The following is a 26,155-nucleotide window of genomic DNA, read 5'->3' on the forward strand; positions in this document are numbered from 1 at the left end:
TTGGATAAAATGAAAGTTCTTTTGCACTTTCATGAAATAGTTTAATTCATTACAATCCTCCAAATAAACCCTTGATTGTGTTTATTCGGAGGATTGCAATATAACCGCGATTACTAGCAACAGCAACATTAACAGCGTTATGGTGGTATTGGAAGGAAGAAGCTTGAAATGCACATACTATGCACACGCCACCATACTAAAAATATTGCCTTCATTTGATGAGGATCTGCTTTAGGCTCTGGTTCTGCCCGCTCTTCAGCATTAACCGATTGACGTTTTCGTATTTGGTTTAGATAAAGTACTCACTTCTCATTGCCAGTGATAAAGTAGTCTCACCAGTCAAAGCGTCGCTTTTTCGAGAGCCAGAATGTGCAGGTCTCCCAGCGCATGTTATTTTTATTTTGTCTCATAATTGGAGAACCCAAATCCCCAACTGCAAAGTTGACACAATATGAGACAAAGGACAGTGCAGCACTGATGCCTGAGAACATTGGAGTGTGGAGTTCTCCACAGTATGAGACAAAAAAATTTGGGTTCTCCACAGTATGAGATAAAAAAACAGTGCAGCACTGATGTGTGAGAACTTCGAGTATTTGTTTAGTTTAGTTTCTTTTTACAACTTTAGTCATTTTTTTATAACAAATTTTTTACAACTTTAATTGACAAATTATCAATAACAAAGTAATCACAAAAAAACAAAGTTTCTCTTAAACCCAAACTTCGACTTCCATGACGTGAAGGAACTGATCATACACTACAGTTTTAATAATTTGAACAAATTGGAAGATTTCTGTACACTGAAACGTTTGCACTAAATCTGCAGTCAATACGGCAATCTGTTTATAGTCATTCCCATTTGAACTTATTTGCAACTGGTATCCATTTAGCCTATCACTTCTTGTTGGGTTGTTGTAAATCTTGATTTCCCCTTTTTGAAAAATGTGATTCAGATCAATTTTTAACCAATTTACTCGTCCATAATAGTTTGATGTCTGAGAATACGTATTATGATTGCCATCAATACTAAGGGATGCATAAGTACTTGCTGAGTATGTGGTGGATTGAGATGCTTGTCCTTTAAGCGCAGCATTTCGACTTTCTGTTTGAGAAAAACTTACATTAAAAGAACGTACTAAAAAGAAACGAAATATTGAAAATTTACGCCACAGAGAAAAAGGTTGCATCTCAGATTTTATGCAATTGTTATAAAAAATTATAACTAGTATAAGTATTAAATAAAAAATATTAGGTATATAATTAAATACAAAAATTGTCATAAAAGTTTAAAGTGATTGTAATCGTTTTAAAAAAGAATTCTAAGTTTAAAATTCCCCGTTCACCTCCTTACTGTAACTTTACACGGTTGGAACTTCAAAATGAGAAAATTTAGCCTCATAGTTTTCTGTCTTGAATGTCAAGTTTGATTACATTTTTGGAATGAGGAAATTTTTTCTGATTATAATCCATAAAAAAAAAAAGAATTTCAGGGAATGTTTTAGAAAGTTTAGAAATGGTTTTAGAACATCTTCCTACGCACCATGAATAAGAGATAATGTTGAATTTGTTATTTATCTAAAAGGAATTCTTTAATCACAATGGGTATTTGAACGAACCAATTCAAAGACTTAAAATTTTTGTTTTAGGAAAGGAAAATTAGTTTAAGATGAATTTTGAAAAAAATTATGACGTATAAGAGTCACAAACCTCCAAACTTCGTTGAAGATTAATATAACTGTAATTTACTTCAGAAACAGACTTGTAAACGAGGCTCACCTAAATGAGCTTACCTAAACAAACGTAGTTATGTTTATTTCCGATGTCGCAAACATCACGGCACCATTTGCTGTTATTACATATATCAAATCGCTCACATATCGGCCCAATCTAATAAATAATAAAATAAGAAGATTAAGCTTTTTTTTTTCTTCTTAAGATTCAGATTTCTGAAACAAAAGAGGCCGTTTCCATACCTACCGTGAGTTTAGCCCTTGGACACTTGGACTGATTGTTTCGGCCATTTTAAAACGTTTTCAATTAGATTTACGATTTCTGTTATTGTTTTTAAGCTGAAGCAAACTGCTTTTGGTTATTATAATTAACATTTCCACATCGGCTATAATTTGCACATTTTCTACATTACAGCCTGGTAAGTAATTTTCATGTTTGTACGTTATCAGAAAAAATTATTGTTTTACTTGTCTTAGATGAGGCTCTTTTTCAAAAATGATAGAACTACAGGTATTCAAGAAAATCTTTCTAAATGCTCTAAAATACATGGATCAATGCACGATTCAATAAAGATTTTGTGAGAAGAAGCTAATAAAGTCACATTTGAACGCTTCTGTTCTAAATAAGTAGATGGAGCATCAATTGCAATTGGCACAGCGAATCTTTGGACAATTTTTGTTCAGTCAACGCCATTAGTATCGAATAAAAAAACTTCGGTCTTTTTAAAACCACTTTTGATATTTTTGATTTGCCATAGAAGGATTGATTATGAATGAAATTAAAGCTACTCGTACACTTTCCTTGTTTATTTCCTGTCCTTCATGGTTGATGCTTAAGCAGGTTTTTCTGTAAAATGAGTATCAAAACCCAATAACTGCCCATCATTTGCATCACTTATCTGACAATCTAATCTTGGTTTTAACACAAAGGAGCCATTTCTTGTTTCAAATAATTAGAATGATCATTAATCAGTGTTTTTGGTTTTAAATGAGGAGCCGGTTCAGAAGAATGGTAATTAATTAGTTTATTACAACTTTTATTTCAGATTTTAATGAGCTACATCAAGTGCTAAAGCGTAATTACGTAGGTACTGTATATAGATATTTTTCAGAGAATAGTTTGTGGCATTTCTCAAAAGAGCATTTGAGGATCCAAAGTTTGAAGCTGTTATCAATTCTAAAGAAAACCTAACTGATTTGCTTTTTCTGCTTTTTCTTTTTTTTTTTGTTTAAAATTTGTTACTTGATGAGCTTTTGTTTTTTTTGCCTGTAACAAAAAACAATCAAAATGCAACAAAAAAAGTTGGGAAAAAGAAAAATTTCGCACTTTTTGATCAATTTTCAAATATTCAGAACAGGGTCAGAGTAAACCTTTCTCACGTCCCCTTTTGTCTACATTATTGGTACATTAGAAAAATTGCTTATAGTATATGATTAATCAGCCGATTCAATAATATGTCAAAATTTGTTGGGTACGATTTAAGTGCTTCAATTTTTACTCTTGTACATTCGAAAAACTCGTTGTTATGCAGACTTTCGGACTATTTGAGCATCCATAGATGTTTTGTATCAGCTGGTATGTACTGCTCGTTCCACTGATCGAAAGCATAATTTATTCAAGCAAATTCACTAATCAGCTAAAAGAAATTTTTATTTGATTTAAAAAATACCTTATTCGCATCTGAATTGTTCACTAAAGCTGTATATAAACTATCAAATCTGTCATCAAACGCTTCATTGGCTCTTGATGACAACAGCTGACAAGAGAAGTCGTTTTTGTTGTAGTTAACCAAAAGGCAATCATTGCGGATAATACATGACGTTACGCAATCAGATTTTGAAGCTGATGCAATGGTTTGGATGATGCTGCCAAATTGATAACGACTTTCCGAAACTTGAAATTCTCCGTAGTAGACACATGGCAGACGAGTAATGATGGCATGTGTTTGAAGGCCATTAAGAATCAACAGCAAAAGTATGCTACATTTAATACAAAAAAAAGATTTCTAAAAGAAATGATTAAATTCATGGTAAGGAGAAAAAAGATTGAAGCAAATACACGTGAAACATCTTTTCATTTAACCAATGCCCTTTTTTAAAATATTAGACTTTGTAAAGATTTTCATTGCTCTGATTTCGAAAGATTAGGAAATACTCACAACTTTTTTTTTGAAAGTTTTGCAACGTGTTATTTGCCACAGAACCTTTTTTATGTCTTGAAAGTGTTCATCTAAATATTCATATTATCTGCTTACTCCTAAAGAAACTTATTTCATTCTTTTTGATTTTATTTATTTGAAAGTTGCTTTTTACCTGAAGAAGCGTTAGCTATGAAGTTTCAATAGATGACTTTTGGAAAGAAAAACTTTAACCAACTTATGTAATATTTTGATAAAACTATATAACATATTTGAATTAATGATTCAACTTTGTATAAGAAAAAGCCCCAAACAAATTTATTTTAATTTTTGACTGTGAGTGAGGGTATAAATCACTTTGAAACTATTTTTAGTTTCTTCAAACAGACTTCACGCCAATTTATTGAGGTTTTATTATGACGTTGTGATGTCACAGTGTGATGAGGAAAAAATGTGTTAGACTAAAGATCAAGTAAAGTTTTAATGATTTTACATCACGGTATAGGAAATGATATAAAGCTGCAAATTTATAAGGTTTTTGATAGAAGGAAAAATAGAAAATAGAACTGAACAGAAATAAAAACTGTTACTTTTTTTGTTCCATGTGGATGCTGAACTTCATTACTTCCACCACAATACTTGTGAATTTTGCTGTGATTTTCAGTGAAACCAACTAGAAATAAAACATATGGTAAAATTTACTGTTAAATGTTAACTAATTGGTATAATTTATACACAGAGAGTATTCCAATAACAATGAAGATCATTTTGGCTGACGGTTGAACGCAAATTATGCAAACAAGAGAACTTTTTTATTAATATTATTTGAGGCGTGAAGTATAAAGATAATACTTCCATTTTGATTGCACATTTAAAAATTTTTAGGTATTAGACTAAAGAATAAAAGTATATGCTCCGGTTTGAAACTATCAAACATAGACTAACCGATAGCTGTATTTCTGCTCTAAATAATTTATAAGCGTCATTAAGCTCTTTGTTCAGTATTTTTTGGATTAGTTAACTTTCATAAATTTTGAAGATTTTAAGAAAATAACGATTTTTATGATAAAAAAAAAAATTTTCTTTTCAACTTTAAAAGCGGGGAAAAGTACACGAGTTAAGATTCGACAAAAGTTAAGTTATTAAGAATATCGAGCGAAATTAATTTAAGCACCTTCAGATCTACATTATTATTAATGAATATTGAAATTTTTTGACTAATTATTTTTAAGAAGGACATTATAAAAACATGCATGTGGAAAAATAAACATGTTGAGTTTTCCTAACAAATAGTTGTATATTTTAGACCTTTCTAAAATTATGTTTTCCTGTAGCACACCACGAAACAGTTCCTTTCTTTTTTGATGCATAAATGTTTATTGCATTTTTGGCAATAAAAACCTTTTTGTTTATGGCTATTGTTTTTGAATCTCTTCCCCTCTTTATTATTGCCCAAAAATGGCATTTGATTTACTTTGTCTTGTTGCACTTTAGGTGTGTGTTTGACTTCATCGTTCAGCCTTTTCATTTTTTTTCTCGATTTTTCTCGGAACTTTGTATCGCTGGGATTTTCTTGTTTTTTAGTGAAATTAATTTGTTTGCTTTGACTAACGCTTCTGCGAGTCTCACGCAAAAATGTAGTAGGTCTATTTGGTTCTCCTTTGCTATATTTAGCTTTGTACAGTCTTTCCTGTACTCGAATCAAATATTTACTACGGCTAAATCTACGTCATGGAAAAACATGCAAAGCATCCATTTTTTAGACCTTATGTATATTGTATAAAACAACACAATTTGGTCAAGAAGAGATCCATACCACCCATATTCTGATTGTATAGTTTCAGATCTTCAGGTTGTTCAATATTCATATATATTTTTTTGATTTTGTCCCATGTTCTTACTTCATCCGTTGTCTCTTTTCTTACAAAATTAAATGCTAGTGTGACCGATCTATCGTCCATCCACTTTACTAAAAGGATGTTTTCATCCAAGCCCAGCAAGCATACAACGTTGTTTCAACGTTGAAATAACGTTGATCAACGTCGATTAACGTTATTTCAATGTTGTTTCCACTTGGTCAGAAGAACCAGTGCTACTTTTTCTTTTTCTTTTTTTTTCATTTCTTTGTCGAATAGCAAAAGCGGGTTTGAAAATCGGTTAATTCTTACAGTTCTTACTGGAAATTTTTTTTTTTTTTAATTTTAATATTTGTAATGGCTGACAGGTTGAAAAAATAATTATTGCAATATAATTTGTGACCACTATTAGGAATGCTTCAGCTAAATGCATTGCAACTGTAGCAACAAACCAATAGTTTTTTATCCAATTCTCATTTACTTATGTAGTAAAGCCTGGGTATATCACGAAGTCATACATCTGCCCACAGGATCCTCACAAAACGAATATTTTAATTCCCCAAGGAATCGGCTACTGACAAATTTTCTTCTTGATCTAACTCTAAACATCTTCGTCAAATAGAATTGTATAGTGGCCGGATTTTATATAACCGGTCATTTTAGTTTGTCCGTACTTCTAGATAAATGAAGATTCGATCACAACTGGAAAATTCTGTCGCAAGTCCTTTTATCCGTAAATATGAAAATGCCTAATGACCTTTCCCAGAATAATCAATAATCATATGCAGTCCGAACAATGTTTTCATTTTTGTAATATTGGTATCTTAAAATTTGCTGAAAAAAATACAGTTTTATAAAAATTGGTTAGAAAGAAATAAAGCTTGATTATTCCAATTTTTAACATAGGTACGTACGTTTTGGTGGAATTAGGACAGATTGGGTATAATTATGCACACTGATATTTATACGCATTTATTAACATATTTAATGGGTTTTATATTGTAATTTTAGAAAATATGTATTATTGAAACATATTTATCAACAAGCAAAGTATTACTTGTATTAAAAAGTATGAATAAATGGTAAAAAAACGTGCACCTACCTCAACCTTGACAATTTGACAATTGCCACTGCAGAGCTGATAATAGTTCAATTGTTGTCAAATCTTGCTCATAGATTTTTAGTTGGATAGACGTTTTTTAATTATTAGTACATATGGATTTGTGAACAGTTGAAAAGTCTTTTGCAACTAATTTTTGAGCCAAATTATCTCTTTTTTTTGTTCCTATCTTATTTGTTGTACTCCGCAGAGCATTTAAATTTCATGCCACTTTCACGGGCGTTTAAGGTGTGTTATGAGCATCAAAAATTTGTGAGAACTGACTGGATTTTCTTGCCATAACCGAAAGTAACTTAATGTATTCAAAAGATTTCAAAATTTTGCTAAAATTTTTAACTAAAACTCAAAAATAAATCGTGGAATGGCAAAAATTTGGATATAGAAAACTTGGAAATAGAAAATTTAGTAATAGAAAGCTGTGATGAAAGTAAAGACTTTTTTTTAAACTTTGTGATATTTAAAAATAAACATTTTATAGTTTGTTTGTTTTTTTTATTTTTTTTTTTCATTTTATAAATTTTTCATATCTATTTTATAACTTTATTGTTAGTTAAAGATACTTTTAAAATAATTTAAAACATTTACAGTTAAAAAACTTGGGTTTAAATTGCATTTCTTAACAGTAAAGCAACAGCTGTACCAATAACTGTAGCTTTGCTGTTAATAGACGTAATTTTAACACAGCTAACTCATATACCTTAAAACCTTATATTGTATTATGGTGAATTTTCTCTAAAAATCAAACGACGTGTTACTATTGGACGTAAAAATAACTGCACGTGTCGCTTGATTAGTAGGAAATTTTTAAGCAAAAATATTTAACATTTTATTTATAAAATATTTCATTAAATGCAGCTCATCATATGTACTATAAAATCTTACTAAGTCCTCTGCAACTTTTTTCCTTTGTAGTAGAAATATGCAAACATTTAAGAATCAGCTTCTGAAAACTGAGCAAAAAAGGTAAAGAAGAACTTAGCATCAAAAGATATTTTGAATAAAATAAATTTTGTATTACATATTTGATTTATTATTAATGAATAAAAAGCTGATATATTGACGTCTTTCTTTTTTTTTTCTTTTTTTTTTTTTTTTGCAGATTTGATTTTCATTTTAAAAATGTGACGCCAGGAATCTACAAAGTGTTAGTGCCAGAATAAATGTTGTGAAGTTTCCGGTATTTGTGATCAAATGAATTGAATCAAACAAGAATACTTGAATATTCTATAGAGTGCATCTATTAAATGGGCTAATGTGCAGCTCTGAAAAGCTTTTTCTGGCTTTAAAAAGCTTACATTACTATGAATATTCATAAAGTTTATTACAAATATGCTCATCAATTTAAGCGAGTCCTACAGTTTGAATAAATCTTAAATATCGAGGTTTGGTGCATTAACAATTCATGATATAGATGTAGGTATTACGTCTGGTGATGAGGTAATCAATGACACTCAGAGCAATATTGATGGTGATCATTTATCAGACTTCTGTGAATTAGATTGAGAACTTAATAGAAATTAGATTGGGAACTTAGTAGATAAAGGTTCCAACAGTTGCCAGAGAATGTAGCGGATGTGGTGCTAATGCTACTGCTGCGCTTTTAGATTATGGAGTTATCAAGAAACATGACAGAGAAGCTATCAGACACTGAGCAAATTAAGGCACCAAAGACAGCTGCTTAGAGGTACATTATCACAAGAAGCAAAATTAGCTGCGTTCAGCAAAATCAATTTCCTTTGATGATCAAAAAGATAAATCACTTTGGGCATAAACGACTTGCAGTAAAGACTTAATCACTGAGGAACATATCACTCTAATTGAGGAACCTCAATCCATTTTTCTTGGTCACGTTTCTCCATCAACTACATCATCTGCAAACATCAAATTATTTTTATAACTAAACTATTAGCGCTGATGGAACTAATGTAAATACCGGAGAGAACAAAGGAGCAAAAATTAATGAATGGAGCTGTATTTGGGACGTCAAGTTCAATTGTTAGTGTGTGTGTTCCATTTCAATGAATTACTATTGAGGCATTTAAAATTGCCCTACTTCTTGACCTAATGCATCCTATTGCAATATTCAGAAAGCACGAGCATAGTGTCAAAAATTGTCAATTGTAAAACTTGATGCATGACAGAATGACTTGCCGAATGCTTTGCATGAGGTTACGACGAATAATAGTAGCAAAGATCAACAGTATTTTTGTAATGTGTATAAGGTAAAAGAATTAGATAACGTGACAGAAAGCCTTGCAAAAAAAAAGGGATTGGCCTATTGGTTCATTCTCAACAGCTGACAACAGCAAATTGAATCTTTTGTGTGTATGTAGCAACCACTCCTCCGTCTACGGAGCTTGTGCTACTGATAATGTATTGTAGTTTACCGTCCTCCAGCTAATTGCCTCGTGGACGCATGCCTGGTTAGCATCTGTCCGGGTTAGCATCTTGATGACCGTTTAAAGGAGGGCGAGCTCCATGTTGATAAGGTTTACTTCCCCGTCAGGTAGGTATTACTGATTAAATATTTTGAGTCTATGCTCCAGTATGCTTCGACATAAATAGGAGCCCTGTTGAAAATTCACAGAAGTAAGGAAATTCAAAACTACTCTTCTAAACTTTGATGCAATAGATTACCATAATTTTGTATATTGGGAAGAACTTTTAAGAAGTTCACCACCTATGTTGAAAAATTCAAGTGATTATTTAATTAAAATTGCAATACAAAATATGAAAAAACTGACTTTAGATGAATTCCTGTGCAATTCTCTAGGTGTAGAAAGACAAGATAAATTGTTTATAGAAGCAGCAGCATCGTCTTTGGAGAGATGAGACAGATGTACTAGAGCAAAACATTTATCTAGAAAGTATATTCCACATTTTGTTTCAAAAAAAGAAAAGGATTCTAAAATTTATATTGAGGTGCATTTTACGTACTTACGTTTATTTAAATTGACGAATAAACTCCATTATTTTATCAAATTTCTTTAGTCCAATAAAAAGTTCGTAAATAACTACATTTATTTTAAAGCTTTGTATCAGTACGATTTAAGTTTTAAAGACACCTTTAGGAATCGAAATGCCACATGTTATACGAAATGCATCCTGGGACACATTTCAAAGAAAAAGTATTTAGCAAATTTTTTTGAAGCTCTTGAACATTTGGTTCAATTGCGGAGATTTCATAAATATTTTTTTTAGTTTTAATTTTAAAAATTTTAAATTATAACTACTAAATAGATAGGTTATTGGATTTTTTTTTTTTTTTTGGGAACTATACATAGCATATATCGAAAATGGATTCTTTTCAATTAGAAGGCGGCAAAAGAAGGAAAAACAAACTTTTGAAAAATATCTATTTTTTTAATGTTATTTAGATGCTCGAGCAACAATATATTGCTACCCAAACTCATTTGAACAAAGAAAAATGCGATAATGAGCCACCCTACTCAACATAATTAGAACAAAACAAACACTTAACTTAAACAGCTAACACAAAAATTACGTAGTACTTAAGGGTCTGGGTCTTGGAATCGTTTTCACGAAATGAATCGGGACAAGCATAACGAGACGAGAAATGTCCCGGAAAAAAATAACGAGACAAAGGAAAAAAATGTCCCGTAACAAAGTTGTAAATCGGGGAAAAAGTTTTGTCTCGGAATTTAAAAACATGGTTCCTGATATTATCGTCGTTTCGTCACGAATAAAAAAATAACGAGACGCAGATGCTTAGTAACACTACTTTAACCCGTAAGAACGAATGCCAGGAAGAAAATGCAAGTAAAGTTTCTCTATTTCTGAATAACCAACAACCAATGTAAACCTTAAAATGTTGAAATTTTAGTAGCAAATTAAAAAATGTTTTTGGAAAGTAATCGATAAAATTGCCTATAAATGGCAAAATTCATTTACCCCCCATAATTATTTGAAAGATATCAAGGTTTTTAATGGTTACTTACAAATGAGGGGAGAAATTAATTGCGAAAGTTGCTTGAATTACTATTAACTTAAGTTACATGAAAAAAATATTAATAAATCAACTTATTTTATAACTTGCTTTAATTTTTGATTACCTATTTTATGCCATTGACTTTTTAGGGTCTGAGGGTCCTCATTTTGAACACTGACTCTCTAATAACATTAAATTTCCTTAGTTTGCCAAACAATATCACAAACATATCTTTAGTCTAGGAATGCTCAATATGTTTTAAAAGTTAAACTGTAAGCATATTTAAAAGCATAGCTAATAGAAAGCATTTATATAATGGTCAGCACAACATATAATATAGGCAACATATGTAAGATATGGCACCTTCTGGGTAAAGATATAGGTACTTTATATAAGAAAAAACAGAGAATAACAACGTTTAATCAATCAAAACCAATTTCTAAGAAATTCAACGAAAAATAACCTAAAACTCAAGAAATATCTAAAATTAAATAAAAGTTCTTCAATATAAACAAATTGTAAAGAATAATAAAACAACAAAATGGAAACTTTTAAAAAAAAAAGCTTTTAAAAATAAATTGTACACCTGCAAATAATCAACTAAAATAACGTTTTACTCGCAACAACGGATATAACCGATACTAAATTAAGGAAATATCACGCGCAACCGGAAATATCTGACAATAATATTGTAAACAATTTCAGTTTTTTTCTTCTGAAGGTATTTCTTTTTGCACCAATATCATTTCAAAAAACTTACTTTTTTTGTCCGTTCTAAAAAATCTACAGATAGCGATGAAGTAATAATTGAAATGCCAAAGCAACTCATTAAGCGTCACTTCATTGCAACTCATCAGCCAGTACGCACCTATGCATTTAGTTTTCAAAAAAGCATCTATCTGTAAATTACACGCATATCGGGTGGAAACGCGAAAACAAACAATGTCAATGCATTTTATAGTAATCACGATTGTTCTCAGATTCAAACTTCTTGACTTCTTCTTTCATTGATTCTTTTATTCGCTGGATTTCAGCAGATTCATTGCATTCCTAAAAGATTTTTATGACGTACTAAATTTAATTCTACAAAATTGATAACATCCCTCACACCCTAAAATGAGAAAATAAAGGACTTACCACAGGGATATCGTCTAAGGTGTCGTGAGATTCTAAACATAATAAATCCCTCATTAAATATCAGCACAAAAAAAAAAACGCTTAAATCTTTTTTTTTTTTCCCTCCTACTTTTAGTGACAAATTAAAAATGTAATATTAATTATTTACCCAAACATCTGCCTAATTTAATTTTAGGGTCGATTAAGGGCGTCAAATTTAATAGGGCGATTAAGCCAAATTTAAACCAATTCAATTTTCTTACTTTATCTAGAAAGTAAATTCCACATTTTGTTTGAAAAAAAGAAAAGGATTCTAGCATTTATATTACGGTGCATTTTACCTACTTGCGTTTATTTAAATTAACGAATAAAGTCCATTGTTCTATCAGATTTCTTTAGCACAATAAAAAGTACGTAAATAACTGCATTTATTTTAAAACTTTTCATCAGTACGATTTAAGTTTTAAAGATACCTTAAGGAATCTAAATGCCATTTGTTGTACGATATGTATCCTGGGAAACATTTCTAAGAAAAAGTATTAAACACTTGATGGCATACTACTGCTAATAACAAAAAATTGTGCTTTTAATTCAATTAAGCACAGGGTGCGGCAGCGATATGTGAACTTTTTAGAACATTTTTCAAAATGAATTTTTAAAGCACTAATAAGTTTTATTAAGGGAGTATTAATAGAAGAAAAGTTGAAGATAAATGTTTTTCCCACCTTTACATTCAATTAGGTTTCCTTTTTTTTTTAATCACTACCTCAAGCCTAGGATGGAAGGACTGGCAGGTGCTGATTATATAGTCCCTTGACATTGAGTTCCGAGTACAGGTAACTGATCACTTTAATGACTTGACACTTGAGTGGGACTTTTTGCAATCCTTACTGTCAACTATGCTCCACACACTATAGTCAAGGGGATTCAGGTCAGGGCAGGATGGTGACCGAAAGTGTTTGGGCCAGAAATTTGCCATAATACCCTGAAGATATTGTTGGGTTTTCTGGACCCATGACAAGGTGAATTGTCCTGTTGAAAGTTGTAATTGTTTTATGGGAATGCCTTCTTTGGCCATGGCATCACATAACGTTTTAGTAAGCTAAAATACACATCAGAGGTAACTTTTTCTTTCTCTTTGGTGTAGATTGGTGGACATTTCTTTCCATTAGAAGCAATGATTCCTAGTATCATGATGGACTGAGGGTGCTTGGTGTGACACGCAAGAGGTGCTTTGTCACCCTTCTGCACAATGAATCTGTCATTTCCCCTATTTATCACACAGTCAACACTAAAAAGATTTTCATCTGAGAAAACTTTAACTGTTGACAAAGCATGGCTTTTTAGCTGATTCAGAAGCTTCTTTAATCGCTCCAATCGTAAAGTTTTTAATCTTTCTATCAAAAGTTGACATGAAGGTCAGGTCACACTGATTTTTCCAAGTATTTTTAGAGTTCTTCTGACTGTCTTCTCATCAACATTGAACAGTTTTATTGTCTTTCTGATGGATACAGTAGGATGTCTTTTCAACATACTTTTTAAGCTTTTTTGTGAACTTTTTATCAACTTTTTGGCTCAATGGAGAGGGCATTTTGGCTCTCTGCACTGTCACGTTTGCTCACTCTGTAAAATGTTGTTTTAAAAACTACAGAAACACAAACACAAATTGCAGAAGTATTTTATTTACATTACAAAGCCCAGCCAAAAATTAGTTCACGAGTCGCTGCTACACCCTGTATTTGATTTTTTTAAATTTTACTAATAAAAATAATTAATGAGCCTTATGTCTCAGAGAAAATATAAAGACTGATACAACAGAAAGTTTGGAAAATGCCATCAATTCAGTAAAAAATAAGGACCTGTCTGTAAATAAGCTAATGAAAAATTTAAGATTCTCAAAAACAATGTTAGATATTGACGGATGCAGACCAAATGCTAGAAGAACAACTAGACTTATGTAAGGGGAGAAGTAAAACTGTAAAAATGGGTTTTAGATTCAGGAGATTTTGGGGAACCTAAAATGGAACTCCAAATTATCAATGTTGGCCAACAAAACTACAGGGTGCAGAATCGACTCGCGAACTTTTTCTTGCTACTAGAATTACAAAATTTTAGAGCCAAAAATAATCATTTCTGAGTAATATTTACAAAAAAATATTAACTTATAAATGCCTTGTCTACCTTAGGATTCAATTAGATCTCTATTTTTTTTAAGATGGCCTCTAGAAGTGGATGGAAGGCCTGTGAATTAATGATGAGTACCTTTGCATCAAGTTCCAAGCACTTATAATGAATGACTTGAGAGACCTGAGAGTTGAGTGGTGCTTTTCGCATTCTTGCTCTCCACAAACGCTCTATATTGAATAATCAAGTGGATTGTAATCTGAGCTGGGGGAAGGCCAAAAGTCTTTGGGCCAAAAATTGCCTGTATTGTCTTTTTATCCCCATCTCTTGGAGCTTCATTTTGTCAGGACAAGTAATTCTCATCTGGAAGGATTTTCTTAAGCCATGGTACCATATGCTTTTTCAAAAAGGCTGATATGGATCTCTGAATTTACTTTTTGAACCATTAAAAGGTTCATTCTACAGGTTCATGTTACTTATGAAAAGCACGTTCATAAGGAACATGATGTAATTTGATGTTAATTCTCATTATAAATCATTTGAAACATTTTTGTAGCATTATTTTCCATTAAAATTAAACTCAAAAAAACAACAAAGTTAAACTTTTTTAGAAAAATATTATATTTACTCAGAACAGAGTTATATTTAAGTATATACTGTAGATTAGATACCATAATGTAATCCCATAAAAGTTTAAGATTTTTTTATTGAGTGCAATATCAAAAAAATCAACACAGTAAAATTATCATGATTTTTTTTGTAGTTGGTATTCAAAAAAATATTGCAACCTTTTCGTTATACTAAAAAACTAGAGTTGTGTTCAATAAAATTGAAAGTGATCTTAAAAGTCTAGCAAAAATATTATTTCAAAAAAATAAGACACATAAAAGACAAGCTATTTACCTAACTTTACAGAATCCGGAGGCTCAATACCAAACTGAAAATTAATATTTACATGAATTAAAAACTATCAAAATCACTCTTCACACATGAGTTTTCTTCTTCATACAGTTCAGTTCCTGAAAACTCACTTCCCTCCTTGACAACACACACCTGTGAAATTCCTGACTTAAGGGAATCTAAAGAAAGAAAAAAAAACTTCAACATAGAAAGCAATTCATAAACAATATAAAGGAACAAACTCTAAAATATAAAAATATAATAAAAATCTAAAATCTATATATCATTAAATTTATATTGCAAATAATTGTTAAAGAACAAACTAAATATCTTACCCTGACAAAGTGCCTTTATTGATGTCTATAATTAAAAATATATACCTTAGGTATTTAAATTAAGTTTACATTTTCATTGGTTGATTTAAACTTTTTTTTTTTTTTTTTTTTTAGTAAAATAAGTTAAAAATGCAAATATTCTTAAACAAAAAATATAGAAAAAGGTTCAGGATTTCTCTTATACTCCATTTCTTTTAAACTGACATGGTGAGAATAGTACTTAGTAAATGATTACGTATTTTATGGCAGAGCAGAGTTGAGGTATTTCATTCAAGTCGCCATCTCACAGGTTTAGATAATGTCCTTTGTCATGAACACTCTATTGTCAAGGAAATTATAATAACAAAAAAAGAAAATGCTAAAACATATCTCAAATATGTAAATAAAGTAAACTCACAGGTGTCGTAGAGCTATTCCATGCAGATCGTGGTCCCCTAGTATAAGAACTAATAGTTTGCAGAGTATTGTGACATGGAGACAGGGTGTAATGAGAATTTTTCTCTATCATATTGTATAAAAGTGAAAAAGAAACTTAAACCATAAAAAATAAATGTGAAATAAGAGACAATAGCTTACATTTGCATAGAAGAAGGTCCCATTGGACCAACTCCCATCATTGAAGCGTTATTCATTTGAGACATGTGTCCGTAAGTCTAAAAAACCACATTTAAACTGCTGGTTGTCTAACAAATAAAAAAAATTTAGAGCTAGAGTAAAAAAACCCAAAAAAATAGAAAAAAATTTTAATGATGCTGCATTTTTCTAGAAAAATTGAAAAGTGTAAACCAAAAACACATTACATGTATGTAAAAAAAACCTAACAGAAATAAATATAAAATAAAACTACCTTAAGTAAAATTAATATTAAGATTTTTGCTGATATTTAAAGTAGTTTTAAATTAATGTTTCTTAAATTAATATTGTTTTCTTAAATTTTAATGTTAATAATTCTATGAATATCTATAATTACTTAAAATTCTGACTGATTAAAACTGTAAAATCAACTTTTATCAAGATGCCTAACAAGAATTTTATTGCAATTAAAATGGTAACAAAAATTACAGCAGTAAAATTAATCTAGTTTGTATGAAATAAAAAAAAAATTTACAATACTATTGACATATAACAATCTAGTTCATTTGAAATTACAATGTTAAAATGTTTAAAGCAATACTTACATGTGGAACAGGTGGCATTCCATTACTAAAACCACGCATAGCATTCATCATTGTGGCAGCTGTAAAATATTGTCAGAATCTTTATATCATGCGCATCAAACACTTTCATCTTTTTAGATATTTTCCAATAAACTACCACTCAAAATGACATCCACAACAAAAAAATTTAAGTTTCTCATTAAAAAAAATTGTATAATGCATTTAACTTCATGAACTTATATATTCCAGCAAAAAATACTCATTTAATTTATTCTGTGAACACAATTCAAATTGAATATAAATGTAATTTGTTTTGAATGCTCTTTTTCATCAAAAAACCCTCCTTTCATTCTGAAACACAAAAATTGAATTTGCAACCAAAATAGAAATTTCTTTAGGCTGATGAATCACAGCTTCAAGTGTTTCATTTAAACCAATTCAATACTATTTTATTGTTATGAAAGTTTAAATATTTTTTGTTGTTATCTTGTCATTTTGATCACTAGTGCATGCTTCATAATAATCAGAAAAGTCTAGTAAAAAGATTCAATAAGAATGCCCTACCATTTTGATAAGATCCAGGTGCTTGCTGTTGACAGTTGGGGTCTAATGATGTGTAAGGTGATTGAACTCCTGGCCCCATACCCTAATAATAAAGCACCTTATAACAAAAAGCCTAATTAAAATTTCTATCAACTCATGCTTTTTTTACACATACCTGATTTGGCATTCGCATAGAAGGGGTTCGGGTCTGTGAGTAACGACTATTCATAAACTAAAATAAGGATTTTTAAAACCTATAATTATTACTTAGATTTAATGCATGATTAAAAACTCAACCTGTAATCCAAAATCAGACAGCTTAACAGAAAGCAACTGTTTCAAGAAATGCAAATTTTTATATATAAAAAAATTATTTAGAAAAGAATGAAAAATGAAAATTCTGTATTGACAGTTTAAATTTAAGATGAAAATTTTAACCTACAAAAAGAGATTTGAGTCAAAGTCGGTTGCAATATTTATTACACTATTGCTTGATACTATCTTACAAAGATGCATGTGCAAATACATTGTGATTTGCTTCATGTGTGACAAAACAGTTTTTTTAATGAAATTGTTTGAATTAATCTAACTGTTTGTTGTTTTTTTTTATCAGACAAAGTTAGACTAAAAAATTTTTGTAATAGATCAGTTTTAGCAGATGATTTCTTTCAAACCTTTTTTTAGTTTAAAACCATAACCATAACTAAATGGCAATTTAAAAAATTAACATATCAAACAATTCAATACATAAACATTTAAAGCATTAATACTAGAAAAAAGTCTTGATAATTACAAGTGAACCTTTCATACTTACTCATTTGCATACATAACTAATTAACCTTTAGGACTTTATATGCATGGATATTAAACTTAACAATTTTAACATTTTGATAAAATTTTAAAACCATACAAATATAAAAATATACAAAAAATGATATTTATGCTGCAATTGGATTTATCATACTTGGAAGTAATTAGCTTGCATTCCACCAATTGAAGATAGATCATTAGTTGGTTGAGGAATGTAGCTGGGAGAAGGAAGATTACCAGAACTCTACAAGTATTTTAAGTGATAAACTCTTATAGAACTTGCAGACTTTTACAAAATTTTAAATAAGGCTAATATGCATATACATCTATGTGATCAAAGAACTGTAAAAGAAATTAAAACAAATACACAAAACAACTCACAAGGTCATGAAAAGCTTTTGCTTCAGGGCTGTGGTTGTGGGGATCTTGCCGTTCTGGTGCTGCACAGTAAAGATCCCAAAAGACACTACAATAAAAGGAAAAAAATCCATTTATGTGCTCAATTACATGCTCATACAATAAAAACTTAATTTAAATTTTTTGCAAAAACTTGTCATTAAAATGCTAGAGAATCATAGGCAATATTGATGTCAAGACTTAATAATTACCAGAGCAAATATTACAACCAATATTAACACATTATTTTACAATCATTTTTAAGCTAAAAAAATATTGCTCCTGAATTGTAAGCCTCAAAAATTAAATTATCAAAAATTACCCTAGTTTTTCCTGACTTTGTAGTAATACTGTTTATAAAAGATTAAGATACTACATATATCCAATACCATATACAATACCATTAATAATGCCATATATAATATCATATACAATAGAATTATAAAACTTAACAATGATAACAATAGCAAGTAGAAATAACAAAAAACTTTTGAAACACCAAGTTAAATAAGTAATAGCAATTATCACAATAAAACTGTTAAAGAATTTTTGTTTTTGGATTTTATTGATGCTATAATGGCAAAAATAAGAGGAAAACAAAGATAAACTTAATAAGTCTGATATATCCTTTTATACTATTAATACAATTACAAAACTGTTGATTCTAATCTTTTAAACTCAAGTCCATGTAAATGAAAAGCATTTTCTAATATTTGCCAAAAATCTGCTCTTTTATTAGCTTGTCAGTAAAAAATCAAAAAAGTTTAACATGCCTTGTAAACAGAAAGCTGAAAAACAACACTGGTAAAAAATTGTGTATAACACAAACATCAAGTAACCTTGAAAACAAGCAAATAGAAATCATATAATTAAAAAAAATGTTTTTACTTGAAATAAACTAAACCATGATTTTATTGCTAACGATTATTTTGAAGAAAGCAAAATTGATTGAGATTTCTTAACATGAATAATAAAATAATTATATTTCTGTCATAGACACAAATAGTTAAGAGTCAATAAATACACATCCTACTAAAATTTTACAAAATTATACAGAATTAGTTATTTTTAAAATCAGTTAATAATTAATTAGTGGATAAATAGTGTTGAGTATTGGTTATAGGTGATGTATATACCAGTCTTAAGAAACATTAGTCCTTAAACTAAAGGAAATAGTAACTTTTTAGAAATTACTGTATATTTGTACACTAACAGCCTAAATTACTTATCCCAAGGCTGTACTCAACAATGACCTTTTTAGGAAATGTAAAGTTTATTATTATAAACCTGCCAACACATTGCTAAAATATGTAATTTTTAAGATGAGACTGGAGGAATATTTCAAACTATGAAGTGATTTTTTTCTAATAACGTAAGAATACTAGCTCCAGTTTAAGCATTGGTGATTTTTTCTGTTAATAACTAAAAATATTAAAGATCTCTATAGAGTCTTTGAAGATAAATCAAATTTATTTTTGTATTTAAAACACGAAAGTTTTTGGTGTGACAAAGTTACAAACTTAAATTTGTTACTTTTAAAAAATGAGTTTAACTAATAGTACTATTGTATAATATCTTCAGGGTTTTAAACCAGATAATAGAAAGAATGTTAAGTAGTTAATTATAGCAATCTTTTGAAAGCAATTTTATAACTTTGTATGCCTATATATATCAATTACTTTAAATTCAATTTATTTTCAAAAAATTTAGTCTTTTTTTTTTATTATTATTAATAGAAAAAATAAATAATTACTACAAACAAAAATGAAATAAATGATTATTCTACTTACAACCAATTACAAGACTTTTATAAAAGAAATTTACAAAAATTACAAAACTTTTACAAAAGAAATATTGACATTTGCATGAATTAAGAGTTTAAAACAAGCATTAATAAGATTTTTTTTTAAAAAAATGTAAACATGCTCACCACCACCAAGAATGAAGAAATCCAGGTGGCTCTCCTAACGAAATGTTCTTTTCCCATTGTATCTAAAATATGTAATGAGCTATCCAAAGAAATTTCTCACAAAAATCATATAAACTATTTAAACAATAAAAAAAAGTAAAGTCTTGATATAATGAACCCTTTTTTGTTTCCCTACAGCGTTTGCTATATTGAGGTTCAGCAGTAACAACAAACTAAAAGTTGTTCTTTATGTATAACTTGTATTCAGTTAATTTTTCAGTTAAACTGCAATAACTAAAAATTCTCAATCTAAACTTAAAACTGAATTTACAAGCTAAAATTTTTTAAAAAATCAAAAAAAAAAAAAAAAAAAAAAGAAAACGCTAAATTTGAAAGCTAAAATTTACATAATAAATCTTTTAAAATTAAACAAATACAAAGTTTGTTTTACAACATTTAGAAACTGCATTTTTGGGGAAGTTATAGATAAATCTCTTGAAAATTCATTCAGTCATGTATGACTGCTGTTTTTTTTAAAAAAGTTTCATGCTTTACTAACCTCACTAAGAAATGTTTGTGCTGCTCGAGTTGCACCTTGATGCAATAAATATTCATAAACGTATAGAGCTAATCTAAATAAAAATCATTATCAATAAAACAAATTTTGTAGATAGCTATTCTATCTAAGAAAATGGTACTTTCTATACTTAATTGGATGTCGTTAGCTATTGCTGTGTATAACTTTAACTTTTAATTTAAAAATTTCACTCCAAATCAGGGGACTTACAATACTGTACCTAGAGAAACTTATCTTAAATTCTAATTCTCATCAGTATAACAGCAACGCATAGGTGTCCAACTATTTATAAAAATAAAGTAAAGTTAACAACTAGCAGCTCAGTTTTGTTAGAAGTTTAATACTCACTGATATGTTAAATTGTAAAAAACAACATACTTTTCCTTAGCTTGATTTTCTAAACTTGAATTAGCAAATGATGAGACTGAACCATTACTACTTGTACTACCTTTGCTATTTCGTTCACTAGCTTTATTAGCAAAAATTTTATCATGTTCAATTTTCTGATCTCCCGTGTTTTCGTTCATTTTGTGTATATTAAGTAACGCAAATGTTTATGTTTAGCAATAATTTGAAGATCGTAAACTGTATTCATTGTTTGATAGTTGTGACTACTTATAATCGAATTTCGTTACATACACCTTTTTAATGTGGTCCGGAAAATCTATAAAGTTAGGTGAAGGAGAAATACATTCGGTTTTATGTTGCACGATTTCTCAATTTTAAATAGCCACTACAAGGCATGAGTTTAGTTACGTGATTTGACTAAAGAACGAAAGAATTTATAGGCACTTATGTCTGAGAACTAATTTTTACAATCGCATTTAATTTAATTAGGCAAATTTGACGAAATAGAAATAATAAACCCCTTTTGATAAAATTTAAAAAAGTTAGAGTTTTATTGAGAAACATAGTCCTTTGATTTAGCTGTCTATAAAATGCTATTGTATAATTTTACTCTCAGAGATATTTAATTACTCCAGTTAATTAGATACAGTTAATTAGTTCAGTAGTTTATAAGTTAGTTCTTATTTGATCCCAATGAATTATTTTGTATTGGATCCCAATAAATTACTAAGATCCTAACCTTTAAAATGTAAACTGAGATTTTTTTTGCATTTAGTGCTGTTCTAAGGATATAAAATCCTTCTTTAAAAAAAGATCAAGTAAGTTCAACTTACTTGATCTTTTTTTAAAGAAGGATTTTAATTACAAAAATAAAAATCTCTAGCTGAATAGGTATACTTTTCCATACTGTACTTAAGTTTAATTTGAAAAACCTGTGTCATTAGAAAGACTTCGTAGTGAAAGCAGATTGAGAACTTTTTGCCACTACATATGGAAAAAGTGCATGTAATGGAATAGGTGGTTTTGTGAAAAGAGTTATTTAAAGCTAATCTCTTCAAAGACCAATTGGCAAATAAATTTTAACACCAAGTGACATGCTAAAGAATAATTAAAAACATCAGGTATATATCATTGCTTTGTTAAAGTTTATTACATTTGGGTTATGATTTTTTTCTTGTATCTTATAATCAACTTTTACTCAAAAATATTTAAAATGGTTCATCTTATTTTTAGTTATTAAAAGTCAATCCCAAAAATTAAAATTTTTTATGCTTTGCTATAAATTTTTTTAAAAAAAATTGTAGAGAAAAGGATTAATTTAAACAAGATATTACTAAATCCGCTTTTGGAAAAAGAATTATGATTTAGGTTAAATTTCTTTCAGGTCAATCTATATTTATGAAGCTGAAACAGCTGCTATTATATGAAGTGCTTCTTGCTGGATGGTTTGAGAAAGTTCCTGCTATCAAAGGAACCTGCTCATATCATTATCTCTCACCTCAATCATGCTACTTAAAAGCTAATGTAACATCAATTAGCAGTACATTTGATTTTTTTCATATGCTGGGAGATACTTGCGTTAATAGACAAAAATCAATAATTGAAATGATATCAATATTAAAGATTGGGTATCAATAAATTGATTTGGTGAATTCTTTCTTGGAAAGATAACTTATTTTAAAGGTGACATTATTTGCATTAGTTGTATACAAAAAGCTGGCAATTATTTCAAGTATCCAATAACACTAGATATGCATTGGTATCTAGTTAGTGACATTGTTGCCACATTACATGAGCCTGAGCTCAAAAACACTAGAAGGTTTTGCTACTATCTTATAAAAAGAAGATGAAATGGATTATTATATATGGTTTTCAATTATCAAGTACGTTAATCGATATATTATGATTATTAAAGGAATATAAAAGAACACTGAAAAAAGATATTTTTGTTTTTGACATAAAAAAGGGATTCATCTGCCTTCAAAATACATTAAATGTATTTTATTCTTTTTATTTACTACATTATGACCAAATTAAAGTTGTTATCCTAAAAAGACTGCAAACTGTTGAAGTTCTTACTGAACTAAGCTGTTACTAAAAGTTTTGGCTTGAAATCCCCAGTCTTATTTTTTTTCTTTAACTAAAAAATCTAAAGTAAAATACCAAACCTAATTGTAAAAAGTTGTTTGATTTCTGTCTTAAAGAATCTTTATTTGTTTTTATTCTGACACATGAATTTTAAAAGGAAGTTCTTAGATTCATATTGATTGATTCGGGTAAAGCATTCCAAAGCATTTCGTTAGACTCCTGGTCATACTGCTAAGGTAACTGAGAAAAACGTTTTCTCAATTACCTTAACAAGTTATAAAAAAAATGTTCAGCATAGTATGAGTATCAAAATTAATTTGTAAATTTTAAAACTTTATTTAAAAATTGTTTACTATAGAATTTATTGATGAAATCTTTTACAAGGTTTAAATTGCTAAGTATTTATTTTCAGATATGAAGCTTTTTAGACTTAAAGAGATAATACCCTTTAATTGTGTAAATTATGCTTAAGTATCACATTTGAACAATACTGCAGGGCTAGAAATAGCTTTTATAAGCAACTACTATAATTTTGTAAAAAAAAAAAAAAAACTAAAAATAATAAGTTGCACCCTTATTAAGAGTCTTTTGGTGGGTCAGAGAGGCACTGGTTTCCATCAACGCTATTCAACCCTGATTATTGAAAAACTGGGTTATTTAAAAATACAGCCTTTTTTCTTTGTGTGACCACAAAAAGGTTATGCTTGCATATTTATATAGTTTGGCTCTATCATCTTATTTACTATTAATATTAGATATATACTTTTGTTAACTTTTCTTTCTGTTCTCGATCCAAATTTCTTAAATGAGAACAGTTAAGTCATTAAAATTTGAATATAAGAGTTATAAAAAAAAAAGTAGACAGCCCTGTAAATTCTAAAAACGTTACAAAAAATGCTTTTGATGCTATTTTTATAGAAGAAAAGTCAATTTGATGTCCTCAAGAAAGCTCACCCAGAAATGCATAGAGCTCAAAAGCTAATACTGTAGCCAACTATCCCCGGTCTCCCCTATGTACTAATATTCGGGAAAATGCTTATGAAGAAATGGGAGAAGTCTTTTCATTAAACATTCCTCAATGCATAGCTCAGATTTGATGGAACATGAATTAGTTTTAAGAATAAGCGGAGTCAATATACCTGCATCTGTAATTCCTACCCATACAAGAACTTTTGAAGGGAATTTTTATTTTCCTGCATATTTGATGTTTTTTGGACACACGTTGATGTTATCAGTGTAAAACCCAGCTTTTCCGGGCATTTCCATACGATTAAATAAGAAATATATTTCGTCACTGATCACTATATCTTCTTTTTTTTTTCAACGCAGATGGTTTACCTACTTTAGAATCAATTTTTTGGCTCTCAAAGCTTGATTATCACTGTATTTTGGAGCTTTTGTTCATTTATGGTAAGAATTTTGTATTTTCAACAATTGATATGTAATATCTTGATGGCTTTTTCCTAATTCTGACTCAATTTTTGTTGACTCACTCTATATCTATTATTTACTAGTTGCATGAGTTGAGCTCGCATAGCCGGTGCCCAGGAAAATGGCCGTCCTGTTTTTTTTCTTGTGTTTGATTGTTCGATCAGTTGCAACTTTTCTAAAACCTCATACAAAGTTGAAGGTGATAATCATTTAGTTGATTACAAATTATAATACATAATAATTATTTAGTTGATTACAAAATAAGTATCTTCATATCGATTTTTATGAGAAAAATCAATTTAACTCTTTAAGCCCCTTAACTTTTTTTTCCACCCGTTATCGGCTTAAAGTTTGTCGAATCTTTTTTTCTGATCACCTGATTTTCAAAAATTTATTTCATCTGACGCTGAGAAACTATATTACCTGCAATTGAACTCAATTATCTTTTAATCGAATACATTAGTTTGTCTGAACCGCTACTAACTTAATTTGCTCAATGTGAACTATGATTTATAATTTCCATGAAACAAAATTTAAATTCTATCCATAAACTTTTCAAACTAATCTACAGTTTCAAATTACGAGAACGCGCATGAAAAACATTCTTGATAGGGGCACCACCCTAGATTCCATTGAGGGAGCTTACAGCGCTTACCCTAAACACCCTAGCTGTTGGATAGAGTGGACTTTCAACTCATCTTCCTTATTTTAATTTAGCTAAGGACTCCACACCGTCTTAGTCATTATTTTGTAGCTTATACAGCTTTCTATCTGCACATAACAGCTACACTCCTATTTTAATGACATCAAATATTTCATGAAAACTTTCTCGATGAAGGAAGTCATCATGTATTTTAAGAATATTCTCCGTAACTCTAACGTTTCAATGGCTGTATTTTAAGAATATTCTCCGTAACTCTAACGTTTCGGTGGCTGTATTTTAAGAATATTCTCCATAACTCTAAATTGCATGCTCAGAAATCAGAGTGAAATTTAAGATTTTTTTTTATCAAAAATTAAATCTTTTTTAACTGTTTCTAAGTGTTTGTAAGTTCGCTTGTGGATGATAAATGATGTTTAATATTAATACTAAACATTTACGCAAAATTTTATTTATTATTGTTAAACAAAGTCTTTTTAAAAAAGAGCAATTTTCAGTTTAACGGTCCTCTAAGTCAGTGTAAGAGCAAGTTTGTGTACCTCGACTAAATAACAACTCTTTGATTACTCTCAGCTAACATTTTTTTTATAGTAAAAGAGCTGCAGACTTTATGGTTGTGTTAAAAAGTTTATAGTCGTCGAAATAAACAGCAAATAGAGTAGTAATTTTAAATGCTGAACAATTTGCATAATATTGTTAATTGATTTGTAGCAGCTTGAATGTCTCAGATGAACATATTAGTTATTCTATTAACATATGGCTTACCCAAAAAGGATGAACAATTAAAACTTGGGTACATAAAAACGAGAAGTGCCGGGAGCAAAAGTTAAGCTTTACTGGGAACAATGGTTAAACTTTACTTTGAGCTAGCAATTTAAGGTGACTTGAAGTAAGTGAAGGTTATTTTGAAGAGTCATCGCCTAGTATAATTTTAACAGAGAAAGCTATGTAATAAAATAGAACTTTGCAT

At 29.5% G+C, this 26,155-nt stretch overlaps 2 protein-coding genes and 1 long non-coding RNA gene across 7 annotated transcripts; 1 reads left to right on the forward strand and 2 right to left on the reverse strand.

Moving 5' to 3' along the window:
- Positions 1 to 594: 594 nt before the first annotated feature.
- LOC149894766 (uncharacterized) lies at positions 595 to 7,842 on the reverse strand. 3 transcript variants are annotated; one of them, XM_090083370.1, is made up of 5 exons: positions 7,724 to 7,842; positions 4,456 to 4,538; positions 3,398 to 3,707; positions 1,788 to 1,884; positions 595 to 1,099 (listed from the first exon to the last, which is right to left on the reverse strand). In XM_090083370.1, exons 2-5 carry the CDS (start codon positions 4,485 to 4,487, stop codon positions 708 to 710), a joined length of 831 nt encoding a protein of 276 aa, XP_089939496.1. In that variant the 5' UTR covers positions 4,488 to 4,538; positions 7,724 to 7,842; the 3' UTR covers positions 595 to 707. The 3 variants fall into 3 exon arrangements, with proteins under 3 accessions (XP_089939496.1, XP_089939510.1, XP_089939504.1); XM_090083384.1 differs by having other exon boundaries at positions 6,824 to 7,809; XM_090083378.1 differs by lacking the exon at positions 7,724 to 7,842 and adding an exon at positions 5,174 to 6,551.
- Positions 7,843 to 11,207: 3,365 nt separating this feature from the next.
- LOC145191952 (single-stranded DNA-binding protein 2-like) lies at positions 11,208 to 21,271 on the reverse strand. 3 transcript variants are annotated; one of them, XM_090083354.1, is made up of 15 exons: positions 21,036 to 21,271; positions 20,640 to 20,712; positions 20,102 to 20,163; positions 18,157 to 18,241; positions 17,930 to 18,019; positions 17,141 to 17,197; positions 16,987 to 17,068; positions 16,444 to 16,502; positions 15,842 to 15,918; positions 15,663 to 15,699; positions 15,266 to 15,290; positions 15,084 to 15,109; positions 14,934 to 14,967; positions 11,928 to 11,959; positions 11,208 to 11,840 (listed from the first exon to the last, which is right to left on the reverse strand). In XM_090083354.1, the coding sequence occupies exons 1-15, from the start codon at positions 21,182 to 21,184 to the stop codon at positions 11,736 to 11,738; spliced, it is 993 nt and encodes a 330-aa protein (XP_089939480.1). In that variant the 5' UTR covers positions 21,185 to 21,271; the 3' UTR covers positions 11,208 to 11,735. The 3 variants fall into 3 exon arrangements, 2 of the variants coding, with proteins under 2 accessions (XP_089939480.1, XP_089939484.1); XM_090083358.1 differs by lacking the exons at positions 15,084 to 15,109; positions 15,266 to 15,290; XR_016451229.1 differs by lacking the exons at positions 11,208 to 11,840; positions 11,928 to 11,959; positions 14,934 to 14,967 and having other exon boundaries at positions 15,089 to 15,109; positions 15,501 to 15,699.
- Positions 21,272 to 21,331: 60 nt separating this feature from the next.
- Positions 21,332 to 23,004, forward strand: LOC149894767 (uncharacterized). Its single transcript, XR_016451250.1, has 2 exons — positions 21,332 to 22,126; positions 22,390 to 23,004. It is a non-coding gene; the product is annotated as an uncharacterized LOC149894767 (long non-coding RNA).
- The last annotated feature ends 3,151 nt before the right edge of the window (positions 23,005 to 26,155 follow it).

This window comes from Hydra viridissima, unplaced genomic scaffold, assembly GCF_058129835.1.
Source record: "Hydra viridissima isolate aposymbiotic clone 2 unplaced genomic scaffold, HvirCarnegie_v1 scaffold_1, whole genome shotgun sequence".
Classification (NCBI taxonomy): Eukaryota; Metazoa; Cnidaria; class Hydrozoa; order Anthoathecata; family Hydridae; genus Hydra; species Hydra viridissima.

Bases quoted from the DNA above. Each gene is read 5' to 3' on its own strand.
- LOC149894766 (XM_090083370.1), bottom strand. From the start codon at position 4,487: ATGAAGTTCAGCATCCACATGGAACAAAAAAA. The intron at 1,885-3,397 runs GTATTTTTTAAA...ATTATTTATTAG, and splicing joins ACAATTCAGATGCGAATAAG to ATTGGGCCGATATGTGAGCG. The intron at 1,100-1,787 runs GTAAGCTCATTT...TTTCTCAAACAG, and splicing joins ACATAACTACGTTTGTTTAG to AAAGTCGAAATGCTGCGCTT.
- LOC145191952 (XM_090083354.1), bottom strand. From the start codon at position 21,184: ATGAACGAAAACACGGGAGATCAGAAAATTGAACATGATAAAATTTTT. The intron at 17,198-17,929 runs GTATGATAAATC...TCCTTATTTTAG, and splicing joins TGCAAGCTAATTACTTCCAA to TTTATGAATAGTCGTTACTC. The intron at 15,919-16,443 runs GTAAGTATTGCT...GTGGTTTTTTAG, and splicing joins GAATGCCACCTGTTCCACAT to ACTTACGGACACATGTCTCA.